At 38.3% G+C, this 27,015-nt stretch overlaps 1 protein-coding gene across 5 annotated transcripts in view; it reads right to left on the bottom strand.

Annotated features, from left to right (window-relative positions):
• Positions 1 to 707: 707 nt before the first annotated feature.
• The window catches only part of KCNC2 (potassium voltage-gated channel subfamily C member 2), a 102,238-nt gene continuing 75,930 nt past the window's right edge, over positions 708 to 27,015 (bottom strand). The window contains exons 2-4 of one of the 5 annotated variants that reach the window (XM_051607976.1): positions 10,282 to 11,212; positions 7,731 to 7,898; positions 708 to 1,831 (exon numbers count right to left, since the gene is read on the bottom strand). In XM_051607976.1, coding sequence (XP_051463936.1) covers positions 1,722 to 1,831; positions 7,731 to 7,898; positions 10,282 to 11,212 — 1,209 coding nt within the window. In that variant the 3' untranslated portion in view covers positions 708 to 1,721. Of the gene's footprint in view, positions 1,832 to 2,895; positions 3,840 to 7,730; positions 7,899 to 10,281; positions 11,213 to 27,015 lie in introns of those variants that run through there. The other 4 variants (XM_051607977.1, XM_051607975.1, XM_051607978.1 and 1 more) reach the window with 4 other exon arrangements.

The raw sequence follows: 27,015 nt of genomic DNA, 5'->3' as shown, positions 1-27,015 counted from the left end.
CCACCTTGTCTGCATCCCATCTGGGGCTCCTCACCATCTCCATGTAGCACTAAGGAAAGCCGGAGTCCCCCTCTCGGTGCTTGGAGGAAGACACCAGACCTGCATGACTGGAGCTGTCTGTGAGCCTTGTCCTGGCTAACCATTATACGTCCTCTTTGTGTGGGTACTGCTCACAGGTCCGGTCAGCTGTTAACCTTTGGGGAAATACAGCACATTGAACTTTCATGGTATGTAACACAGTTTCCCAAACTTGAACACCTCTTGATCCTGTATTCTGGAATCTCTCTTACATTCCAGCACTTTTTCCAAAATACTATGGTAACAGCCTCTCAGGTCATGTGCACAGCTCCACTAGTCCTCTTATCCCTCTCAGAGACTCCACTCCTGTATTTGGGGATTTTGCTGGTTGCTCAAAATTCAATATTGGATTAGGAGTTTAAGAACCATTTATCACCACCTTTTTAGGTTAACTTCACACCAGGATGCAATAAAACTACCTTGAGTCTCATAATATATGGCCCAATTTCTGCATGAGGCATGGGGTCATTAACAAGAAGGAAGATTTTAAATTGTTTTAGAAGACAGCTCATGCTAGTCTTTGAATTAGCTCCTCATGCACCCCAGGAAACTGGTCTGAGAACTGGGATGCCCAGTGGCAGGCAGGGGACCGATACAGCTAAAGAAAGCGCATGAGCCACTTGAGAATATATGTTCCAAGTTCCTCCCCAGGTCTTTTGCCTTTTATTCTCCAATTCAGGTATTACATTTCCACTGGTTTCCACCAGGGTTGTGCATGCACCTTGACATGTTCACAGAAGTTCCACAATACAGAGTTTCACAACTGGGACAGGTCCCTACAATAGGGACACCAGGGTGACAAAACAGATTCTGGAGAATTTCCCACTGAATAGGATGGAGAGAACATAATTACCACATCGTAGCACCACAATGCCTCATAAACATAGAATAGACTAGATCCATTTACCACAAAAATCACAGAAAGTAACTGATCAAAGAATATCTCTTTTATGTAAAATATACATTTGTAGGATATAATTTTAATACAACTTTTATATTTATTGATGTTGGGTTTGCAACACTGAATTTAAAAAAAAAATAAACAAAATAGTCTTGCTGCCAGAATTTTATTTCTCTTAATACTTATAATTTGAGGTAACAATGAAAGAAGACTCTGTGCTGTGAATAAAGTTAGTGATGTTTGTTTGCAGTTACATTTCTGTTATCAAAGTGAAAAGTAAACTTAAGACTTGGCATGTACAGTAGAATTCATACAAATAGAGGTCATGGCAAACTGAGAAAGCAAGGACTTATGCAAACCTACTCTGTTCATATTTGTGACCTTTGCAAAATATATAATTATTATAACAGAAGTCAAGACAGATGTCATTTACATCACTATCGTTATTAAGTGTGTGTCTTTGTATGATCCACAGCACAATTTACTGCAGGAACCAGGAATAATACACACAGGGGTGTGGATCTTTGCATGGAGTCTTAGCAATGATGACTTAAATTCAGCTTTCCTTGATATAGATAAAAACTGATATTCCATGCACACATTTTATTTACAGCTGACTCATAAACAGTGACTAGTCACCCCTTCCTCTGGCAGCAGTAATTACAAGCAGTTGTTAATCTTCTTTAACAAGCTCTACTTCCCATGTAAATCTCAGCGACCTCCTCAAGGCATGAGTTGTTTATCAGGGCCCATTCAGCAGCAGTAGTCTCTTTCCAGTACAGTCCTTGGTATGGCTAAATTCCATTGTCCCTTTTTCAGCAGTCAAAAATCCATGATAAATTCTGTACAACACTGTAGTTAATATAACAGCAGCACCAGATATTATATTAATTCCTTTGCTAAAAGCTGTTTGCAATTATCTGTCTATTGACAATATTTTACCAAAACTAAATCAATGTACAACTCTAAATATCAGAAATGTATACTTTGAGAAATACATTATTGTACAAGAATTCTGACATGCAGGTCATGCTGTTGGGCTAGGGTATATACAGAAGAACATGTTACATGGTCAACAAGAAGTTATATTTCTTTTCCTAACAAAAAATAAAACATTACAATAGGGGATTATTAACAATGTCAAGGATCTCTTTAAGATTTGTGTTGTTATGGTCTTGCCCATGAAGTTCTAAAACTCTACAGCTAAGGGTAATTTTTCCTCACCAGCCCATGACATCAAATCTGCCATTGCATTTGTCCTGTTGCACAAAAAGAGGTTAATATTGAATGAAGAAGCCACTAGAGGAGTTACAGTTTCAAAACTGTAATGAATGCTGGTTGCCAGGAAAGAGACTGATGCAACAAGCAACCAGTCCATACCATAAAGCCACTACTAAATCCCACTTGAAAAATCTTCAGTGCTCATATGAGTTAGTCTAGACAATACTAACTTGCACTTGAAAAAGATGTATATATATGTATCTATACATGTAAGTGCAGCCCATATGAAAAAAAAAAGAAAAAGAAAAAGAAAAAAAAAAAGGAGAAAAATGTCCTTATTTAACCTTAAAAGAGGGGGCATTTTAACAGTATTTCTGTGCTTTATGGAGACAGATGGAGAATACAGTAGACAGGTTGCAAAACAGACAGACAAACAACATATAGGACAAAGCACCTCAAAAAACATTGACTGAATGTAATTTTTGAAGCTTATGAGTCAGAGGTATAAGGCTGGTCGAAAACCCAACTTGAGAATTACTACTCTCTTACAGTGATACAAAAAAGCCCCCAGTAATCTTCTCAATTTTACTTGGTACTCAGCCTCTGAAAATGTTGAAGAACCCTAGAGTAGAGAAATTACTACAGTACCAAGCAGCACTTGCTAGCTTAGAATTGCAAGTCTGGATGGCATTTACCTTTCTTGCATGTTTTGTGCCTTCCCCAAGCCATTAAGAAAGAGATCTGGCTTCTGCTTGCGTGTAACCAGTAATGACAACCTCTTTGCAGTTATCTGTGTGCAAACAACCGGAGACATTCAGAACTCTGATACAGCAATCCAGTACCGAAGTAAGTTATCACAAAATAAAGCCATTTATAAACAAGTAGATCATTAAAAAAAAAAATAAAGGAAAAAAGGTTAAACAAAGAAAAACAATCCCACATGCAGACCAGTTTATCAGTGCTTTCATTTCAGCAGGATGGTACAACGTGAGAACACACATCCAGAGCCCTCTGTGGTCCCCACGATTGGCAACACTGCTTGTCAGGTGATGGAGACAGGATGGTCCATGCAAATGAGCAGACTCAAGTCACATTGTGTGCAACCAAGACACGATTCCAGACATCTTCAGAATGGATTAGAGTCACGAGAAATGAAGGTTCAATGGAGTGACTGATAACTAGTTGGAAGCACAGTATTTTAAGTAAATCTCCCTGAAAATATGCTTATTTATTGAATATACTGGCCAACGGCATCCACTAACTGTCTTTTTATTGCCACAGGGAAGTAGGACAATATAGTAGATGAAAGGAGAAGCGCTACCTTAGGTAATCTTTCGAAGCCAAGATAAAAATCTTCAGCTACCCAAATGGCATTTCTTGCTACTGGCAGATCATGCAGTTTTACCATATTTGTGGAGCCTATGGTTAATGCTACATTTATTTCCAGTATGTGGTAAACAGTATTTGAATTAATACTATGTAGCCGATTGATGCCATCTGGTTTACAAGATGGAAGGGATGGGAGACCGAGAGCGCCTTAGAGGACAAGGTGAGCTGTAGGGTGATGTTACTGGAGACAGTCGCAGAGCATTGCCTGTCAAGCCAGCTATGTTGTTTAAGCTTCGAGATTTTTCATAGCCTTGTATGAGAAAATGCACAGACATCAGTTGAATTCAGCCAAAAAATAGACAAAGACAAACAATACAATGTAATGTAATCCAAGGAGCTATCTGGGACTCAGAGGGAATCTGCCTGTGAAAGAACTCAATGCTGAGACACTGCTAGCAAAAGATATAAATAAATAAAATTATTTACAAATTAATGCAGTTAGTCTTCACCATAAAATTAAACAGACACAGAGGTCTGAACTGCTCTTCCATGTCCCATCCTGCACTCAATGCCTCTCTTCAGCAGGGTTGCATTGAGTGCAAGATAAAAGATCCCAACAGGGTTACTGGGTGAGCTATCTGGCCAAGCGTAATCAAAAAACAATTAAGACAGACTATAGAAACTGTTAGAAATATATAATCTCTGCTAAACTCAGCTCCTAATAAAGGATTATTTTTCTGTAAATAAATAAAAAGAAAACCAGATAAATTGCATACAGTATGGTTAAATCACTTCTGCAGAGGACTGAATTATAATATGGGAAAGAAGCTCCATCTTCAGAAACATTAACCCTAAGACTTTGTGTCTAATATTAAAGTATAATAAGACAGCAGACTTTGCCATATTTGCAAATGCTTCCTGATTGGAAAATTTAAAACACCACATTTGTGCTCCTTCTCCAGCTGACTCAAATAAAATAAATTGTATTAATCCACATTAGCAAGTAGTAAATAATGAATTATTAAATGAGGCAACCACATAATGCTTCACAATTTGGAGGGAACATTGCACTTGCAGACATCTCTGTTCACATTCCCTGTGAGCTCCAGCTACATGCTTTTTGCTACATACAGATTGTTTTCAGATTACAACTCCTCTGTAAAATGACAGAAAAGCACTGCTATTCACTGTATCCCTGTCTTCAAACTCAAGTATTTTTAACGGCACCTGAATAAGCCCACTTATGAAGACAAGGATCAGCCCATCAGTCTGGAGAGAGATATCAGAAAGGTAATATAATGAAGATGAAGCTGGACAGGATCTTGCTCCTGATGTACACAGACACATGCCTCACTGCAAGCATGGGAAGTCCTATTGATTTCAGTGGCATTATCTATTTCCTTGAAGACAAGTTTGTGCCTAAGAATCTGTCGGGCTAAGACATTCAGGTATAAATTGCTTAGAGGGAAATACTAAGATTTTCCCCAAAGAAACTGTAAAACGTCAACGACAATACAGCTAAACATTACACAGGATGTCACCAGACATTTTTTTTCTTATAGAAACAGTTACTGGGTTAAATTCCAGATTTCCAGATAACAGCTGACAGTTGTTAGCATCATCGTAAAAAAATCGTATCTTAGGTTGTTCCCTAACAACAATTAAGATCTTTCTTACCTATTGAGAATTGCATACGGTAAAACTACACTTAAAACAAATTCAGAAGTTCATGTCTGCTAAAACTTTGTACAATGTTACCTCCAGATTGCAGGGGCAGACTAGACTGTGATGCTTCTGATACATTTTAAAAACAGCCTCCAGTTTCTGAATTTCTACCAGTATTTGCACAGATTAGAAAGAACCTTGTTTGAAAGGGGAATAAAAAGGAAGCACAATGCTAGTGTATGTATTTAACCTCCCCTGTAAACGTAAACCTTAGGAAAAAAAATATCAAAATAATCAAGTAGCTTTTTTTTATTTACACAGAAACAAGTAAACTCTTCTAAAAATACTTTTCCTGCTACTTTTCCAATGATGACAACAAAGAACTGATAGAGAAAGATGGTAAAGGTGATAAAGAAAACAGAGACTCCTAAAAAATTAAAACCAGAGATACAAGATTAATGGAGAGACATGATCCAAAACTGGTGCTTTCCAGGTATTTCAGTGGAGCTTGGATCAGCTCTAAATGAATATCATCTTAGAGATGGAGATAAGGTGCTACTGCAAAAAAGCTCAGAATAAATGATCATTGAACACAACCAAGAACCAACCAAGGAATGAACCAAACAAGAAGGATGTACCAAAAGAAAGAAAGGGAAAAAATAAAATTATATAGTAATAGACATGGTGTATGAATTAAATTCAAATATTCAAACTTGAAGATGTTTTTTGCTTGTGAGCTAACTTCGCTACTCTTTAGAAAATAAACTTTAAAGTCAGTGGCTAAAACATTTTAGCCTAGACTACAGCTTCCATCAGAGCCATGTGAAAGAACACATTTCTCATTGAGAAACTGACAGTTCTGAATCCAAGTCTCATTTTTCTACCAAAAACTATGGAGCAATTTTCTCTTGAATCTAGATTTTAAAATGAAAATGTTCACATAGTCTCAGAATAAATTGTTTTATTGTTTATGAACATGTCTGTAGTGGTTAATGGATAACTTATTTTGTTCTTTCTGATCTTTTCTAACTACGGTTACTGACAAGTGAACAGCACTCAAATGTTTATGCTAACATTTCTAAAAGAAGTGATGCCATGGCGATCTGCCTTATTTAGGTGTTCCTGACATCCTCAAAATATTGGATCCTTAGCATTAGAAATATTGTAAATAATCCTACTTGCTGAGAATATAGTGAGAAATACACACTTGGTGGAAAGCACCCTAAATCTGTGCAAAAACATGTTTGCAATGAAGTCCCATTTAATCTAAACATTATATATAGGAGAACATAAAACATGAGAGCATAGAAATAATCATACTCTTTAGAAAGACCATACACGTGGAACTCTGGTTGCATATCTGCTTTCACAGGTTCAACTTACTGAGCTCATGTTTTTGAAATGTAAAAACCATTTGCAGAAAATCACAAGAGAAGTCCTTTAGTGTCTACAGCTGGCTGGGACAGCCATGTTTGCTGTACACAAAGCAAGTTAAAAAAAGAAAAAAAAAAAAAAAGAAAAAAAAAAAAGAAGAAGAAAAAACCAAACCAAACCAAAAAGGAGCAGAAAAATCTCATCCAAAAATGTTTGTCCATTGCCACACGTCTACTGCAGATGAACTCTGAGGTGAACATCAGCACTCAGGAACGTGAAAACTTGGAATGATACACTTTACCCAGAAACCAAAGCAATTCTTATATACATAAATGGCAAGACTACCACTGGCATTGCTGGTTGTAGGTCTATGCACTGAGCTTAGGTTTCCAGCCACAGCCAGCTGTCGCCTGATGGGACAGCCCTACCATCAGTCGCCTGGGTGACAGATCTAACAACAGAAGCTTTTTGCAAACTCTGCCTGAGGAACCCAGTCCTATTGAGCAGTGAGTAATCAGATTTGAAGAGGCTGAATAACTAGAAAGGCATTTTTAGCACTTTGCAAGATCAAACTACCAACTGTAGCCAAATTCTGATTGGGGTAGACAGTCACCTTTTAGCATTAGAGATGTGCTACAAAGAGGAAGCATTTTGTGGCATTATAAAATCACACTTTTATTTGAAAGAAAACTAATCAGCATCTTGTATGATATGTTTTGTTGTGTTCAGAAAAAAATATGTTGCTTACTTCTGACTTTTCAACCTTTTAAGTGTAATTTATTCAGCTATAATTTCTACTAAGCTATTAAGTGCAGACCAAAGTTATTAAATAATTAATTTGTGTTTTAGAATGACAAATGGTATTGAGTCATGGGTGGTTGGATGACCGTGGTCTTAACTGCAGGCTTTTCCATTAAAGGTAACAAACAAATGAAGATACAAGTGAAATGAGGGTCCAACATCAAGCACATTTTGTGAAGACTAAAGGAGATGAGTGTTTCTAAAAGTAAAACAAGAAAAGAATGTCTAGGAATAAAGAAAAAAGATACATTGTGAGTAGTCTTTCCTTTAAGAGCATTGTGCACAACATTTTACTCTAAGCTTGCATTTCACAAGCACATTGCTGAGTAACTTTTTATGATCTAATGAAAGAAGTCCATACCTTTCCTGATCCCTCCATCAGTAGCACACGTGTAATCACCTGTTGTCAGTAGGAAACATGTTCCCCCTCTTCTGTTTTTGTCTCTGGTACTAGAGCGTCTGATGGGAGGGAGCCTTTCACCAGGTGAGAGTGGCTGCTCACTTCCTGCACTGTCTTCACCTGATAACACTGGTTAAAGCACCATGGCCATTTACAGACAATTATGAATGAGGAAATGAGACATCACAAAGAGCTTATGCTGAATGTTGGATATTCCCATCACTCAAAAATACTTACAAGGTAAATCATTAGAAGAAAACAAAATTGCAATTCACCATTAATCAGTGCAAAATGGTAAAATTTTTTTTTTTTCATTCATGAACAAATGATCTTTTGACTTTACTGTTCTTTTAAATCTCATAAAGTTCTACTAAACTAACATGAAATAAGAAGTGATCAATCAAGTCTCAGCTGTCTATTATGGACTTTAACTTTTCATACAGCAGTCAGCCTTGATTCTTTCAAACAAGTTTTTACTATTTTGGCTATCCATTTTGCTAAAAAAATACCAGGTAATGTTAGTAATTTTTTCTTAGAATAAATTGTTTAGCATATTTTATAGAAAAACCTTCCCCCAGAAAGGTTAAATTTTCAATATTTGGTGCTAAAACCTGATTAATAATGTACTTAGTTCTCATTTCTATACCTATCACACTTGCACTGCTGGTTATCGTACGAGCCCAACAGTAAATGTTGCCTTTGGTCTGTGTAGTTTATTTTGTCAAACAGCAAAACTCTTACCTCTCCTGATTTGGCAGTCTCAAAAGACTCTCTTGTAAAACTGTCTACTAGTTCAGATTCAAGCCATGCTTCAAGAAAAAAAATCTCTGCTCAGTACAGCACATAACAGGCAATGGCATGTTGTTGACTTCAGCTTTACCTTTGCATTTAAACCTGAGCATGTGTTTTTCTGTTCTGGTAATGCAAAGGGCTGTATTAAGCCTTGAAGTTTTGCACAGAATTCCTAGTGACTCTAATAGCATTCTCTACCAGAAATAAAGCTACATTGCATGATGTGAGCGGTGGCACAACTGGAAGTTAACACTTCAAGAGTTAACACTTTATCTTTAAGTTCAAGGATTATAATACCTTATAAATAAAGCTGCAGACACAGATAAGTGTCTCTTTGCTCTGATCAGACTGAACCTCCTCCATTCTGGAATACCTTTAGTAGGACTTGGTGGCATGAAAAAGCTGTTTTTAGTAACACTCTAAAGATGTTCAAAAGTGGGCATCAGTCAAAGCACTGTAAAACTAACTATATTCCACCCTCCATGTGAGTCCTTTCATGGGTTTCTATCCTCTGAAATATATTTAGGATGTTAAAAAAGCTGTGATAACTTTATCTGTGAACATTCACTCGGAGGCTGGAACCAAGCTTCTTTGAACATAAATACTATTCAGTAACAGAGCAACAGACCAAAGATGGACTTTGTTCAGAGACAGATTTTCCAGACTCTTCTTTTTAAAAACTAAATTTCAATTACTGAATGACACCAGTTATGGGTGTTTTTTTTCTTACTGTTATTTAGCAGCTTTCCAACCAGTCTAATAACTGGTATATGAGCTTTGTAATCAGACTGTGCTTGGCTTAAGAATAAATACAATCAAGAAACAAACAAAAAAATCCTTGCTGCTAAAAAAGTTGTTTTAATGATACTGAGAGATAAAATTTACTCTTTAATTTGAAGAGATGGAATTTGGGCAGTGGCTTGGAGGGGCAGAAGCCATTTGATATGCATTTTCACAGCAATCAGTACAAAATACTCCTTCTCCATAATTTGGAATTCTAATAAATAAAGTAATATAAATAATAAAAATCAATACTAATAACACTGATGTTACTAGGGGCTGTCATTTGCATTTTTCTTGACAAACTTTACATCAGCTATGCTATTATCATTCAATTAATAGTAAATATCATGCAATGTCTCATCTAACACAGACAAAGGAGGATCTTCTAGCCAAGGAAGCAGAATGCCAAATGGAAAGAAAGCTAGAAAGATAATTTCTTCTTATTTCCTTTGAGTGCTGGGCTTTTGATGTAAAGCACCTGCTCCTTTTAAATGACTGCTTCTTTGTAGGATTTTGCTTAACAGGCCACGATGTGGCACAGGCAAAGCTGACACAAGAGACAGACACTGAGGCAAAACACCATGGAATCCAACAGGGTGGGACACGGTGGCTGCTCAAATAGTCACAGTCATGCAGAAAAACAAGAAACATCCATACGACGCCACAAAACAACAGGCAAAAGAAAAGGTTGATATCATCAGCAGGAAAGCATTCTCAACAAAGCAAGCAAAACTGTATAGACCAGCTACATAGAGGTTTGGGAACATCGCTATACCTATGTTGTCCTCTATGAGACTGACACACGCAAACACTGGAGGGGAGAAGGGTGGGAGCTATGTCTTCTCCTGGCAGAAAGACTGGCTGCTTTCTGACCCCTACCAAGCATACTGGTCTATAAAGTGTTTTCAGAGGACATGCATTTCCAGTGGGGTCCTACCTGATGATCTGTTGTGCTCCATCAGCTGGTTGTCCTTGCCCAGGCAGATGTCCCCCTGTGTGCTATTGCAGCCCATGTTCAAGTCTGTCTTGCAGAAGGTAGGTGAGCTGGCTTGAGGAGCAGGGGGGATGTGCTTCTTCCGCTTCCTTGGCAGTTTCTGCTTTGCCATAGCCAGGGAATAGTACATCCCAAAATTGTTGACAATCACAGGCACAGGCATGGCTATGGTGAGCACCCCCGCCAGAGCACACAGGGCTCCCACTAGCATGCCTGACCAAGTCCGTGGATACATATCCCCATATCCCAGGGTGGTCATGGTGACTACAGCCCACCAGAAGCCAATAGGGATATTTTTGAACTGTGTGTGCTCACTTGCTGATGGGTCATTCGGCTGGGCTCCCACCCGCTCTGCGTAGTAGATCATGGTGGCAAATATCAAAACACCAAGTGCCAGGAATATTATCAGCAGCAAAAATTCATTGGTGCTGGCTCGCAGAGTGTGACCCAGCACCCTGAGTCCCACGAAGTGCCGGGTGAGCTTGAAGATTCGCAGGATCCTCACAAACCTTACCACCCTGAGGAAACCAAGCACATCTTTAGCAGCTTTGGAGGATAGCCCGCTCAGGCCCACTTCTAGGTAAAAGGGCAGTATGGCCACAAAGTCAATTATATTCAAGAGGTTTTTGATGAATTCAAGTTTGTTGGGGGAAAAAATAACACGTACTAAAAATTCAAATGTAAACCACACCACGCAGACCCCTTCCACATATGTCAGGGCAGGATCTGTCTCAATTTCATACTGTAGCACAGTTTCTGTCCCATTCACAACTTGCTCAGTTTTGTTTATAATAGTATTGAAAGCCTCATGTGTTTCCAGGCAAAAGGTTGTGATTGAAACTAGGATGAAGAACAAAGAGGCAAAGGCGATGAACTGAAACAAAAAGAGGGAAAACAGACATCAGAACCACACAGCTCTTCACATTAACACTAATGATGTCAGTGTTCATTATAAATCTTTTCCTAATTCATCCCCAAATGATTCACAAAGCCATATGCATAAAACTTTGTACCTAGGCCAAAGGACAGCAGCAAAGAGCTCTCACACACAGACCAGGAGTCTTGGTGATGGACACCGTGACAGGCTGCAACTCATTCAGAAAGTGGCAACAAGCTCTCTGATCTGTGCTAAATCATCTGAAACCCACTCATTTGTCAAGGTACCTTTGAAACAGTCCCCATATACACACCAACCACAGCAATTTTTAAGGTTGTCCACCTCTCACATACTGGAAAACTGTGTTGACCCTAATGGTCTTGAGATTATGGTTCAGGAATTCACACCTAGCCTGAAGGGCATCTTAGAGGGTCCTGGGAACGGGTCCAAACACCATGTTTCCTTTGGATTTTCATTTCTTTCCAAACACAGGATATTTACTGATAGAAAATGCCTTCCATATTATAGGTAGAGTTGGTTGCAGAGCTTGTTTAGTTTGCAGTCATCCATCACTTATATTCTTAGTCAGGATCAAGAGTAAACCTAGCAGAACTTCTCTCACTGTGGTGGCAGAGCTTTGCCAATGTGTTAGGATACAAAATCCTGCTATCAAAGTTAAAATTGAGGACAAGTGAACAAATAAGAATATATAAATTCAGTTCTAATAGAGGCATATGAAGAGATATAATACAGCTAAATAACATGGAGACAGCCCTCACAGAGGATCATTTTAAAACACATTTACTGCCTGTATCTTCAGTTTAGTTATCACAGTCAAGCACTGAAGAAAAGAGAATGTCCAGGACAGGATTTTAAAAATATAAAACTGAGCCAAAGAGCTGAGAGGGGACATAAAATTTTTTACACCCAGTAAAACACAGCAAATGAAAATGTTTTGACAGCAGATATTCCTTTGCTACAATGGTTAACTTCTTTCAAGTAGCAGTACATTACCACCACATTAGTGATCCAACAGCTGTGTCTGGTACAGGAATAGGCAGTTATCTTTAAATGCCACCCTGAGTCAGGGTTTATAATATGTTATCTATGTTTTTGTTATTCTGGATTTTCAGCTTCATAAAAATGTTATAGCCAGTAGTACCCTGGCAAAAACTTTCTGAAGACTTGACAATTTTCAAAGGTGTTCTCTACAACTAGCCTACTAGAAAAGGCAGCATTGAGTCTAGGTCCTAGCAGTACAGGCAAGAGAAAACATGGCAGCAAGATGCTGGTATGTTACCACACCAAAATCTTCAATCTCATAGTAAAAATCTAGTTATGAAGGAGACAGAAGAGTAGCCATAAGCAAGAATGCCTCCGTTCTGTCATTTTAACCCAGGCTGCAACATTGCTGCAAAACTGATTTTGTGTACTTTGGGTATCAATCACCAGATGTAATATTAGCACACCAATTTATTATTATATGCCACAGCAGTCAATTTCAACTGGTACAAAACTGAATGGCTGCATTTTTCCAACGTGGAATATCAGATAGACAGTAAAATGTTGTCTCTTCAACTGGTAGAGAGAATTGTATTTATTCTGAGAAACAAGTTTAAATTTGCAACTCAGGCCTGGCAAATGTATTATATTCAGACTCCAAAGATATATCTGTCTATCAAAAAAACCCATATCAGAGATTTGCAGCTTGTTTATGGCTTCCTTTCCTCAATCAGTGAAACAAAGTTATTAAACCAAGCCCCTCAATTATAAAAGCTCTAAATCTCTTCTCTTTCAGAAAGCACTGACTCAGGGACTGAACTGAACACTTATCATCCAGTCTGAACTCTAAGTCATGAGCTAAGCAAAACAATCTCACACTGTCTGGATGACTTTTACCAGTGTTTTCTGCCTTGCATTAATCACAAAATTGTTGCATGTTCATAGCTCATTTATTGCTGGCATCTGACACCAACATACACAAAATAACCTCAGTCTTTTATGAGACAATAGAGTCAGCAAATAAAACCAGATTTATATTACCTAAGTGAGTTAACCTCAGCAGACCTTTGCAAAACCTTTCAATAACATGGATAGAGAATTTATCAGACCCTAAAGCCACTAGTGGGCTAGAAATGACCGTCAAAATGCTCCTAGAGCATCCTGCAGCATGTTTCTACACAGTGGAGGATGGAAAAAATAATAATTAAAAAAAATCTGTGGAGATTGAGGATAACTGAAGCTAATTCAGCCCTGAAGTTTTCAATCTGGGTGGGAAATTTTAGGAGATAAAATATTGGGTAACCTCTCTGACAGTGATACTTTGGTGATCTCAGGCAACTGTGAACATTTTTTTGTCTGAAAAGAACAGAAAATTACACTCAACCTAGCCAAACTAAAATTTGCCAACAACTCAAATACAATGAGGATTAAATGTGCATTCAACAGTGCACTGAATCTAATAGTATGTAAATAATTATCTGCTGTTTCTGTGCTATATTTCAGAAAGACAGTCCGTTCTGGTTCAGATCTTTTTTTTTTTTTTTTTTTAAAAAAAAAAATAGCCTCATGCCAAGTGACTACCTACAGGTAGAACTGCCTGACAAGCTATTTATTACTGTTTTGCTCAACATTGACACTGTGGAAGGCCACAGTGCACTTGGTACTCGCCACTTGGCAAAGCAGCTTGAAACTTTTAACTGTGTACCTACATTCAATGGCACTTTATAATCCTTAAAGGAAAACAACACTAAGTCTTTTCCAAAATCCTCTGAATATCCTACTCTGTTATCCTAAAGGCAATCATCTTTGAGGTCAGAACACGCATGACAAGAAGAAAACTATTAAACTGGTGATAGATATTTTTATAAGAACACTGGTAAAGAAGGACACATGGGAGTCACTTCTGAGGGGCAAAGGGGTCCAGGAAGGCTGGATGCTCTTCCAGAAAGAAGTTTTAAAAGTGCAGGAGCAGGCTGTCCCCATGTGCCGTAAAACAACCTGTCGGGGAAGAAGACCAGCCTGCTTGAACAGGGAGCTTTTGCTGGGACTCAGGGAGAAAAAGAGAGTTTACCACCTCTGGAAGGAAGGGCGGGCAACCCAAGGAGAATCTCCATTCCTTGTTGGATGAGAGGGGGAACATGGCAACCAAGGATGAAGAAAAGGCTGAAATACTTAATGCCTTCTTCGCCTCCATCTTTATTAGTCAGTCCAGCTGCCCTCAGTGTTCAACCTCCTGAGAAGGAACATAAGACTGGAGAGCAGGGTCTCTAGGGTTAAGGGTTTAGGGTAAGGGTCTACCGTTATAGGTCTATGGTTAAGTTTCAAAGGTAAATGAACCAGCTGATGTGGTGGTGTTAGGTCATAGGCTGGACTTGATGATCTCAAAGGTCTTTTCCAGCCTTGGTGATTCTGTGATTCTGTGATAATCCCTCAATTTTCATTCATAGCAATGTAAAACAATCAGGCATAACATTTGCCACACACACAATAGCATATGATTCACTAATTTAGGGCAAAGACACACATTCCTTTTATCTCTTGTTGTATTTTGTTTTAAACTGTCAACTTCTTGGATCAGGGCATTCTGGACAGAGTTTGCACAGCACCTGGCACAAGGAAAACTTACACATAAGATGTTATTGCAACAGGTAGAGAGTTCAGAGAACACGCAAGAAGAAAATGCAATGGCCAATGCAAGAAGGGACATTTTGTCAAAAATGATAGAAATACAATTAAATCATATGCTGTCCCTCTGCTTCATCATAATTCCATCTTCTCTCATTTGAAGTCAATGACCTTCTAAAAACACATTCATTTTTGTTTATGTGCGCAAGGACCACATTTCAGACAAAATCAGTGCAGATCCAAACTCCCAGATTCTCTCATGGATGGGACAAACCAAGTTCTCTTCCTCAGTCCTGCTTATTTCCCCAATAATTGGGGTACCATGCATGCAAATCCAAAAGGAGACAGCCTGATCATTGTTTCAGAAATCTCACAGAAAAAGACAATTTTTTGTTTGAATCAACAGCAGCCTCTTACTGTGAGAAGTTCTGAAAACTTTTGACTGGTTGCAAGACAAATCCAGCCTTGGTGTGCAGTAGAAAACCTTCATCAACCCTCTTTTCTAAACCGAATATTGCGGTTCAAGCATATGACTTGAAACATTTTGGGAAAAAAGTTGGAGAAAAATTTTCAAATATGATCCAAATAATCAGGATCCTTTTCTCATGTCTTGAAGTTATGTGGGTTTTTTAAAAGTAGTTGTTTCTTGTTTGTTTCATTTCAATGCATGAGATAAAAATAATCTTTCTTTACTACAGTTTTCTTTTTTCCCCTTGAGAGTCAACACTTTTCTAAGTGAGAGGATGGTTGTACAGACACTGCAGGGCCACCAAACCAGCCTTTTTCAAAATTGAAGTGAATAAAAATTGAATTAATAAAAAGTTCAGTTCATCTTTCCCAGAAAAAAGCAGTTAAAATTTATGAAAATATTTAATATGTAATCTATAGCATGCAGAACATTCCTCATTAAGTAGTTAAAGCTCTCAGTAGACTACTGATTTCCTCTGCTCATGTTTTGAAGGCAGTGCCCCATTTTGTTAGTGTGTCAGCATCACATTTCAGACAATGTTGGTACAGATTCCAGCTTCCACCTTCTCTAGTTGATGGGATCACCAGCCAAGCTGTGTTGCTGAGTCATACTAATGTTCACAGTAAGTGAATTAATCATCTACAATTTGATTTTTGATGAAGCACATAAATCTAAAGTGAGCATCAGGTACCTGCAGATACCTTGTTGGAAGCAGAAAACTTTATGATTCCTGTTTTTAATTCAGTGCCCCATGTGGAACTGAGTTGCTATGGGGTTGCTCAGGCTTTAAAGCCATTTCAAAAATGTCAGCCCATTCCAGGACTGTGGATTATCAGAACTTTTGTGCATCCACTGTCGTGCTTTACCTTGCATATAGCTCCTAAAGTGCCTTGAAGAAAGTAAGATCACATTAAAAATCATGGCAACAAATGACCTGACTTGTAGGCCTTGTCTGGATGGCCCATGGTCTTGTAGGCCATGTCTGGATTTCACAGAAGGAAAAGGCACCTGGCCAGAAGATGTTGCAGCTCACATCTAGCCTGCCTGCTTGAGTTTCCTTTCCAACACGAACCCACACATGGGAGGCTGCACAACCTGACATTGTCCTGTGATGGAGCCTGACCTCAGTCATTCTAAGGTTTATCAGCTTTGACACGGATCAAACAAAACAGCTACAGAGCTAGAAATTTACCCTAACACTTAGGGTTGTTATTAATAGTAATAAAATCAGACTCATTTAACTCTTTATTCAAGATATGCTTTGTCTGTCCATCTCACACCTCTAAGAAAGGCTCTTTCTACACATTATTTAGTATTCTAAAATGGACAGATCATAGTCAGTGAATAGGTCAATGCACAGTTAATTGTTGGTAGTCACAGTCACTCTTATTTTGTGTTTCATAGTTAAGTTTTGAATAAAATCTCTCACAGCATTCCAGTATTTTCCCACAAAGAGTCTGTATCCTGTCTGGATACAATGTGTTCAGGGGTTGGATCTCAATACCTCCTCCTTCAACATCCCCCACCGTGTATCATATATTTTCTAACATGAGTATTCAATAGCAGATGTTAAGGTTTGGTTAGTTTATTTGAGTTTCATTTTGGGACTTAGAAGGCTTGCCCTTGACACACTTGACTACAGAAAAAGAAAACTACTGAATATTTAATAAGCCCTTGGAAATACAACATTTAATATTCTTTAGTGCAGGTACAAAATTGCCTTTAAAGAAAAAAGATGACAATTAAAAAAAAATTAATATATTCACAGGCACATTATGAAACTTGATATGTGCATGTTGCTGGAATTTTCAGCAATTTAAAAAAAAAACTACAATCTCTCCCATCACACTTAGACTAAAAATGCAACTATAGGGAGATGGGCACTGAAAATAGATTGTGTTTTATTTGTTAAACCAGCTTTGAAGGCTTGCCTGCTATTGAAACCAAAAGTCTGCTTTCATTATAAAAGAGTTTACTGAACAGCTGTTAATTTCTCCCGATAAGAACAAAAGTGGAGGAGTTTTCAGAGTCATGAGTTCTTTGTTTCAGCATTCATGTGAAACAGAACCCTCAAAACAGAGTCACTTTTCTGGTGGATAACAAAATCCTTCAGAGGGAATAAGGCTTGTTTGTTTTGGTTCTTTTCTTAATATCATACTCATTTTGAAAAAGCAAAAAAATTTCCATACTTTGGAGATTTAAAAATTATTTCCATTGTCACATGTGCACATCTGTTAGTGTAAAGCTCTTCTTTTCATAGTTCAGAAAACTATAGAAAGTATTTGAAAAAATACCTGGTTGAGTTTCTTTCCCCTACTCACCATCTGACCACATAAGTAAGCTAATCTATGCATTAAATGCATGCAATCTCACTGACTGCAAAAGTTTAGTCAGATACATTGATTACAAAACCGTATTTTACCATTTTTCTTTATAACTATTCTAAGACTCATTGATTAACACTATTTCTTAGAACAAGACAGTTATAAACGGTTATACTAAAATTAACTATTCTCAGCATAAACATTAAATCCTGATATTGACTCTTTTTTCTCTCAAGGTTCAGGAAAGAAAAATCTTTGTTCCTGTAAATCTTCCATATATATGTACCGTAATAGTCTCCGGAAGCTTTTTTTATTCTTCCAAGCATTCAAGCCCTCAGTTCCTTTATGAAACCCTCTAGTTCTGTAGGAATGAAACTCCAGTCAAACAAGGAACAAAGACAACATCAAGTACTGTTTCCAGTCAGTCACAACTACCTTGTGATGCTAATTTAATTTATTTTTATAGCTGCTTAGTTATATAAAAACAAAATCTTAAAAACAAACAAATAAATAAATCCAATAAAATGTATGGATTTGGGTGTTCAGTCAAACTATGATGACTATGGATGTTACTCAAACTGAAAAAGAAACTGTATTTGAAAAGTACATGGCATGCTTCACACTAACATTTATCAACATTGGAATTAAATCACAGAATTAGATTCCAATTCCAGCTTTAAAGAGAGTTGTCACTGGATTTAGATTTGACAGATTGTCCTCATTTCTGGTTTTAATACAATAGATTTTTTCCCTCTCTTTAATTCCATCTGGCTATCAGGAGACTACTAAAATCACAATGTGATTTCAGAGTGAGCTCTTGTGATGACCTTACCTCTCTGTATTGTTTTATGTTCTGTGGGGTGAAATGTAAATACTAACGTTCATTTTTCACGAACCCAAATATCTCACCAAACAGATCATCAGTCTCTTTGTTACTCTATTCCTCAATGTTGGTATTCTACCTTAGCTATAAGTTCCCCTTAGAAAAGTACCATTTCATGGGAAAAAAAACAACAACAACAACCAAAAACACAAACAAGCAAACAAACCAACAAAGAGCAAGTAAAGAAACAAAAAAAAACTCAAAACAAAACAAAACAAACCCTGGAAAAGGCACATACATTTTTATGGTGTGATGCATTTTCAGTGCATTCCATCTAGGTATACTGAATAAGAAATCAAATACCATCAGTAGATACTAACCAAACTACTGACATTTGAGATCCAAATTCAAGGCTAATATACTACCAGTTTGCTTCAACACTCAAAAATCCTAACATCTCACATTATCACTCTCTAAAGATTAAGGAATCGTTAAAGACACAGCACTTCAAATAAATCTTCAAAAGAGAAGCAAAATATGATACACGAAGTATCAGACACTAAAAAAAAAGAGACCAATATCATGTCTAGAATTCTGTAACTCACCCTCTTTTGGGGGGGTAAGGCAGAGTAAGTCAGTATTAAGCTGTTTTTAAATGCATACATAAAGATTTATCATTCCAACCTTAACATCTCAGTTGAGAAACTGTAGCCCTTATAATTTCTCAAACATAAATCCACAGTTTGTAGAGTTCTGGCCAATATTTCAGTTTTCATTCTGTGAAAGACAAGTCTTCTATTTTCAAATCACACGTACAGTTCCTCCTCATTTGTACTCTCTCCTGCTATCATTATTTCACATTCAGCTTAACCATTAACATTCTGCTGCTATGGTTCTATGCATAGTCATATTTGAATTAAAAAGCCATACATCAGTACACTGTTATTGATATACTGTTTAAGAACACCCTATAAGTAATGTGCTACGCATAGATTTACAGTACAGGAGAATTTACAGCTCAGACTGGCTACCATCTGTATGTAGTAGTGGGAATACAAATGTTCTCTTGCTTGCTCATTCTTTTCCCATTTGTCATAGTTTTACAAAGCAATTGTCTCTCATTACCAGCTGGAGCACAAATACAAAGGCCATGAATGCCACTTTTCAGAAATCCAGGTTCACAGTTAAGTCACTCTAACCCAGCTCTCAGGTACATCAGCAGTCTGACACTAGTTTAACTCAGATACACAGCTGACTTAACAAATCTTTGGCACATCTACAGTTTAAAGCAGATCATAAAGAAATCCAGAGTCACAAATTATGCTGTATTTTAATTGTATTTAAGTGACATTTATCTTCCCAATGATTCACAAACCTGTTCTAAGGTGGACACATTCTCCTGCTCAGCATAGAAAACCTTGCCTCTGCTGAGCAACTGGAAATATCATAGAATCATTGAATCATTTAGGTTAGAAAATACCTCTGATATCATCAAGTCACATAATTAACCAAGCATTGCCAAGTCCACCACTAAACCATGTCCCTAAGCCCAACATCTGCAGGTTTTCTTAATGCCTCCAGGGATGGCAACTCCACCACAGGGCATCCTGTTCCAGTGCCTGACAACCTTTTGGTGAATAATTTTTTCCTAATATCCAGTCTAAACCTCCCCTGGCTCAACCTGAGACGATTTCCTCTTGTCCTATTACTTGTTACTTGAGACCAACCCCCACCTCCTACAACCTCCTTTCAGGTAGTTGTAGAGAGCCATTAGGTCTCCCCTCAGCCTCCCTTTCTCCAGGCTAAACAACACCAGTTCCCTCAGACACTCCTCATAAGACTTGTGTTCCAGACCTTCACCAGCTTCATTGCCCTTCTTTGGACACACTCCAGCACCTCAATGTCCTTCTTGTAGTGAGTATAATTCTATTATACTGTAGTTTGCCTACTACATAAACTAAACACGGTACTCGAGGTGCGGCCTCACCAGCACTGAGAACAGGAGGATGATCACCTCCCTAGTCCTGCTGGCCAAACTATTTCTGACACGAGCCAGATGTGACGATGTTTAATTGGTGGAGTCACAATTCATGCAGTGAGGATCCCTGGGACAGGGCTGATTTGCTGCCCAAAACATTCTGTTGTAGTCCACCCGTGGCTGCCTTATGTCCAAGAAAATGATGCACCAGTGAGATTTCCAAATAGGGAAATCAAAATCTTCTGACTTTGTTGTCCCATTGAGTGACTAAGTCAGACGTATCACATTGACACACAACATTCATCCCACCGCCTGTTTTTCACTCCTGAAGACTCAGCAGAACTGCCTGAAAAGCAATTTTCCTGCCTCCAGAAGCTTCCTTTTCCCATCCACTTGAATCTATCAAGCTTGTTTTACTTGTGATCTTTCAGAGCTGTAACTATCCCAGCAATGTTTTAGGTTTTACAGCCAGCTGTGCTGAATTTTTTAATCAGACTTGGCATTTATATTCTAGGAATTATTTTTTAAAAAGGCACCAGCAAGGCTCACTTTGATCTTGTGTTATTGAAAAGAGCTGCACAGTTACACAGCCTGATAAGCAAACCACTACCACTCATTCATTAAACATTGCTATAAATCTATACGCTGAAACAGGAAAAATGTTTCTGTTGGCTGCAAAAATGTAATGGATGTTCTTCTCGGAGTCAAAGCAAAGATGAGAAAATGAGGAATTTTCAGTCCATATTCTGGGTCTGATATCAAACATTTAGAGGCTTCTTTTTACTAAGAGGGTACCTTCCAAAAATATTAAATTCCCTGGAGGGTTGAAGAAGGCAGATTTTGAAGGATCCATTTAAGTCAATCCCAAATTTACATGCTGAGACAAATTAGTCTCTCTATGTTTTGTTTCCCTTCCCTAGGCTACCTGCTGTTCACACCATTACAGCAGAGATGAGGCTCTGGGACCTGGCAACTTGAAATACGACACAGGCAGTATCTTTTCTTCTGCACTTGATTTATCATGAAAAAGTTTCATTTGGTTCAATGGTTCAAAACTCGAAAAAAAAATATTCACTATAATACTATTTATTATTAATAGACTTTCACACTTCTGCAGACAAATGGAGAAAAAAGAGAACTTTTTAAGAAGACAAATTCATGAAAATTCTATTATACTGTAGTTTGCCTAGTACATAAATCTCATGTCCATTAAAATTAAAGAAACACTTTCAGCCTTATAATCTCTGTCTCACTTAAGCACTCAGACTCATTTATGTCTATTTTTTCTCTCACTCAAAACAAGTCTGATGGCCTAACTTAAAATTACACTTGGGTGAATTTAGAAAACGTTAAGATTTTGAGGTTTGACATCCATAAAGATTTGTAATACAGCCTATCTTAGCTTTCACCAGAGAAGCTTTATAACCAAACCATATAAACTTTTTTTGCCATCTCAAATCTGTTCAAAACATCCGGGAATAATTTACAAGTTTTCCAGGCCTGTGTCTCTCCTGTACAACATAGTAAGACTTCTATTGCAAGTGCTGGAATAGAAATTACCAAATGACTTCTTAAAAATTAAAGGGATGGAGCCATCTCCAAGATATTCAAAAGTGCACGTAGAGGCTTCAAACAGCTGACTACCAGGTCTCTTTTTTTATTGGAGGCTCCTTCTTCCTTATGCTAATTAAGCAACATTGGTTTAATGCTCCATATCTATGCCACAGTCATACAGTAAAGTTGACCCTGTTGAATGCCTCAGGGTCAAAATCACAGAGGTTATCTCCAAGGGCAGACCTTACCGTAGGCATATGTTACTGACCCCAAATGATGTCAGCTCACCTGACATCAATCAATTTCCAGGAATGTGTAGAAGACTGCTTCCTCACACAAATGTTGGATGTGCCAGGAATGAGGCACAGCTGGACTTACTACTCACTAACCAAGAAAACCTGCTCTGTAATATCTCAGTTAGTGACAGACTTGGCTGTAGTGACTGTGATATTGTGGACTTTGGGATACTGCTGAGCACAATGAAGGTTAATTCCAGGGCAAAGATTTTAGATTTTAGAAGAGCAAACTTCGGCTTGCTCTTGGGCTCAGTTAGAAGGGATCCCATCGCCTCTTCCCTCTTCTCAACCCCAGCTCTACTCCCCAGGTTTTCAGCTGGATCCTAGACTTTCCTCCTCTCTCTTTCTGAGCAACTTGTTCTTGCCTGATTTGTATACCTATGTCCTGTATCTCCAATCACTCTTTATTTTCACACACAGCTCTCTCAACAGAGCTGATGCACCTCCCCTCTTACAGGGTCCTGCTCCAGCCCCAGCCTTCACTTCACAGGCTGCCCCTGGCTCTTTGCCCCAGGCTGATTGCTCAGCGAACCATGTTTTCCTCCAAGTCTCAATCTCTGCATCTTTCTACCTTCCTCTACATTTCTGGAGGATCTTCAAGTCTTTCTTCTCTAATATAAACCACATCCACCTCCTTTTTTATAATCTCCAAAAGCAACTTTATCTTCCTTCTGCTTGCTAATACTATGCCATGATCTCCTGCTTCAGCCATTCCGAGCTCTCTTTTCTGCTTCCACTCAAAAACTCACCAGGATTGCCCAGAAAGGTTGTGGATTGCCTCTTCAAGGAAGTATTCAAGGCCACAATGGATGGGGCTTTGAGCAGTCTGGTCTAATGGAAAGTGTCCCTGCCCAAGCAGGTACGTTGGAACTAAATTATCACTAAGGTTCTTCTAAGCCAAACCATTCTATGATTCTATTATTTTTATGTCAGTACACTTTCTCTTTGAGGTTTCTCTGACTCTTATATTTGAATTTGAAGGCCACATGTGCCTCATCTGCTTTTTCCAACTGAATGACTGGTCTAATGAAAGATATTATTTCTTCCTCCAAACATGGCTTCATTTTGAGGCTGAAGGCTTCCTCCCCCGCATCAGTAAGACGCCAGGAAAGCAAAAGGGAGCACAGGATAAATGCTGACCTTAATTAAACAAATTTAACATCTAATAAAATTAAAACTCTTCCTCTTCAGAGGAAGATTTACGCCTTTCTATAGTCAAATCACTGGATAGTCCATAAAATGAAAACAGTATTTCAGCTTTAACCTTTTCCTAGGCCAGGCAAGACGCTGTCCTTGGAATTCCTCCAAGACTTCACAGGAGTGCCTGTGAAGTCTTTCAAGCTTTTAAAAAAATCTTTGGGATACCTAAATTGATGAACTGTGCACCCTAACACTCTGGTGCAGCTGAAAGAGTGATGCACTTGGAGAACAGTTTGAGGTCAGAAGGGCATTTTTATGAGAGGGGAAAGGGTAAGGTTGTTAAATCTCCTGTGCATGTTGTATGTGAGTAAGTTTCAAGCTCACAACACAATCACATAGATCAAAGCTAAATTTAGAGACAGTGAATTATTCATTGCAACAGTAGTCAGCTAGGCTTATCCAGGCTCTCAGGAACAGAGCACATCACCCCAGACAACACTAGTTCATACATACACATTTTTTCAGATCTGTATTTTGACTCTATGGTGCAAAAAAAATTGCATTGGTCAAGTAGTTTACCAGAATCTTGTTGAAGTCTTTTCTAAAGTTAGGTAAAAAAAAAAGCACGCAGCTTACTTACAGCTTTTAATACATTATAATTCCACTTACCCATGTCTTTGGGGATGTAGAAGTGACAGTTCAATTGAACTGAGAAAGGGAATGTAAGAAAGAGAAAAGCCAACAGCACAATTATGAAACTCAGACAACTGTGATGTTTGGATTTCATTCCCGTCCTGTTCAAAGCAGACACTTGAACTGAGATATATGATAGTTAAGGTCCCTGCTCTAGATCCTGAGAAACGTGTTTAAGCATATGAAAAAGATTACACAAGTTTATATGACGGATTGTATGACACTGGGCCTGTGATAACAGAGAATTGGACTGAAAGACCCAGGAGGTTTCTCCAGCCCTCTTTACCTCTGAATATTTCCAAATCCAATTTACATATTTATTTAATACATAGATTATGTTTTAAACTATCACCATTGCAAGCATTAGCATTGAAGCTGCGTATAAAGTAATTTCAACTGTATTCCTAATATTTAAAAGCATCTGCACTGACAACATTATTTAGCTTAAACATTTTCTTAGAGGTTTATCATCAGTTTGCCCTGGGGACTGACACTAATCCTTGTACTCAGGGTTGGACTAATTAACACAACGACAAATATCAGCCATGTTGTGCACAGACCATTATCCTGCTGAAGGTATCTTCATCCAAGAGCTTGTTACTGAAGAGAGTGAGCTTGTGAGCAGCAGAGGGAAACCACATGGGACTTGCCTTGGGACCTCGGGAGAACTGAGGAATGAATTCCTGTGTCAAGTCTATTAATCCACCACAGAGCACGTGTCTTCAGAACTGGGTGCTGAGATGGAAAAGAGCGTTCACCTCAGTCTAGCAAGCTTCAGAACCAGCCTTCCCAACTTGCCAGGGAAAGGTACTGTCCAACATCTGTACTTTTGCTTTGTGGAACAACTACACCTCTTTCAGAGGTATAACAGTTATTAAAGAAATTAGTATCTTTATCCTTTTCCTTTTTGTTTCAAATCTCATTTTTATTTTTAACTTCCATTAATAGCTTACTTATAAAAAACCAATAATAGAATATACACAGTGGAACCGTTCCAGAATCTTTTCGATTAAATTCTCCACATAAAGGGGCATGGGAAGAAATATAAACTCAATATAAACATTTGGATGTCTTGGATGGTTAAAATTCATCTGCAGCAATACCAATACTTACCACTTTTGTGTCAGAGTCAGCATGCCATTGAACTGGCTGGGGCAGTTCTTGCTCCATGCAACTAGGAAGGATTTCATGCTATCTGAAGGAAAACTACTGTGGTGTCTTTACAACAATCCTCACAGAAAGGAAAGGCAATGTTTGCAACACGCAGGGGAAACTTGCATTAAGGGAATGCAATTCTTTCAAGAGAGGTGAAGACCAGATTTGGGAAATCACACAGTAAAGGGATTCTTTGACATGACTTGAGACTTAGCTGGTGATTATGCACAGTGTGGGAACTCCGGGGGAACAAACTGCCACTGCTGCCACTACCAGGCAGACTACGCTCATCAGGGACTGTGAATGTAATCTGCGAAAGGGTGGCACGCAATGCTGCAGGGAGGCACTTTTGGCAGCTTCCATTTTCAGTTCAAGGTCTGCATGAGATATTTACTGCTGGCACATTCCTTTCAAGACTGGTTACATCTGTCTGTATACTTCTCTTAAATAAGGAGTGTGTTGCTTGTACATGGATTTATAAGTGTCATTGCTGAAATATACATGTGACATACGAGCAGAGGTGGGTCACTGGTGGTGTTTATGAACTAGCAAAATGGGTTTTTTATTTAGGGCTTGCCAGTACTGATTTGAAGGGCAATAAATTCTCTTTGCTTGTATATCAGTGACAGTCATACAACATCTTGAAAAAATGATGCATGCCAAGAAAAACAACTTTATTTAACACCATTCAAGCAGAGAAATCTAGTGACAGACTCAGCCTTCATTTTCACCTTGTTTCTTCATCACTTTTTCACCCATTCACCAACTTACTCTTCTTCTGCTGTTCTGCAGTTCGAGATGTAGAACATTAAGATAAATCATTTCATCATGAATTTTCCAGATGGTTTCATTCTTCAGGATTTGAATGAAAGCCCACTTCCCTGATGTCTAATGAAACTTGCCCTGATAACTCTTGGGGAAACTGAAACCAAAACCAAAAACTTAGCAGGATGCTCATGGCAACTGTGTTCAACACAGCCTCCTAATTCCTAACAAAAGTACTGTTACTCACAAACAATTCTCAACCATTAGGCCTCTCTGTTCCCTAAACTTTTCAGAATTATAACTGCATTAAAATATCAGCCTTTATTCAAATAGGGGTTGGTGGGTTTTCTGGGGGGTGTTGGATTGACACTACTATGAGAGAGGATGCTCACTAGTCTAATATAAAGTTATCACTTGCAGTGTGCATGATTACTTTGCCAAGCAAGAGCAGAGACTTTTTAAGAGACTTGACAAACCTGGAAGACTGGGGGAAACAGATGCAAACTTAAATGCACCAGAGAGCTCTTGCTGGTTTGCAGCATGTGGCAGAGAGGTGTCTTCATTCTGCTCCATTTTAGGAACAAATGGCTGCTTCTTCCTTTAGTAAAGGATATGCTATGATGAAAATGTTATCCCAGACAGACAGGCATCTCCCCAGCCTTCAATACATGAAAAGCTAAAAAAAAAAAATTAAAAAAAAAAAAAATCATTCATAAGCAGGCTTTACCATGTATGCCATGTTTTCCATATGTGCTGTGGTTATAATATATGCTATTTCCAGTTCAAATACAGATTGCTTATACATAATTGTGTTTGACCTGCAGTCTTCTAGTAGGCACCTTTGGGGGAATTTTGGATCCCAGGTGCCTCCAGTGGTTCCTGATGCTGAATTAAATTCCATACCACTATGGCAAGGGCAGGCAGCTCCCAGGCCACAACACTGCTCCACAGCCAAAAAAAGGACTTTTTTCTAGCT

Source organism: Apus apus, chromosome 1, assembly GCF_020740795.1.
Source record: "Apus apus isolate bApuApu2 chromosome 1, bApuApu2.pri.cur, whole genome shotgun sequence".
NCBI lineage: Eukaryota > Metazoa > Chordata > Aves > Apodiformes > Apodidae > Apus > Apus apus.
The sequence above is the reverse complement of the archived record's forward strand: the minus strand, read 5'-3'. Positions and strand labels throughout refer to the sequence as shown.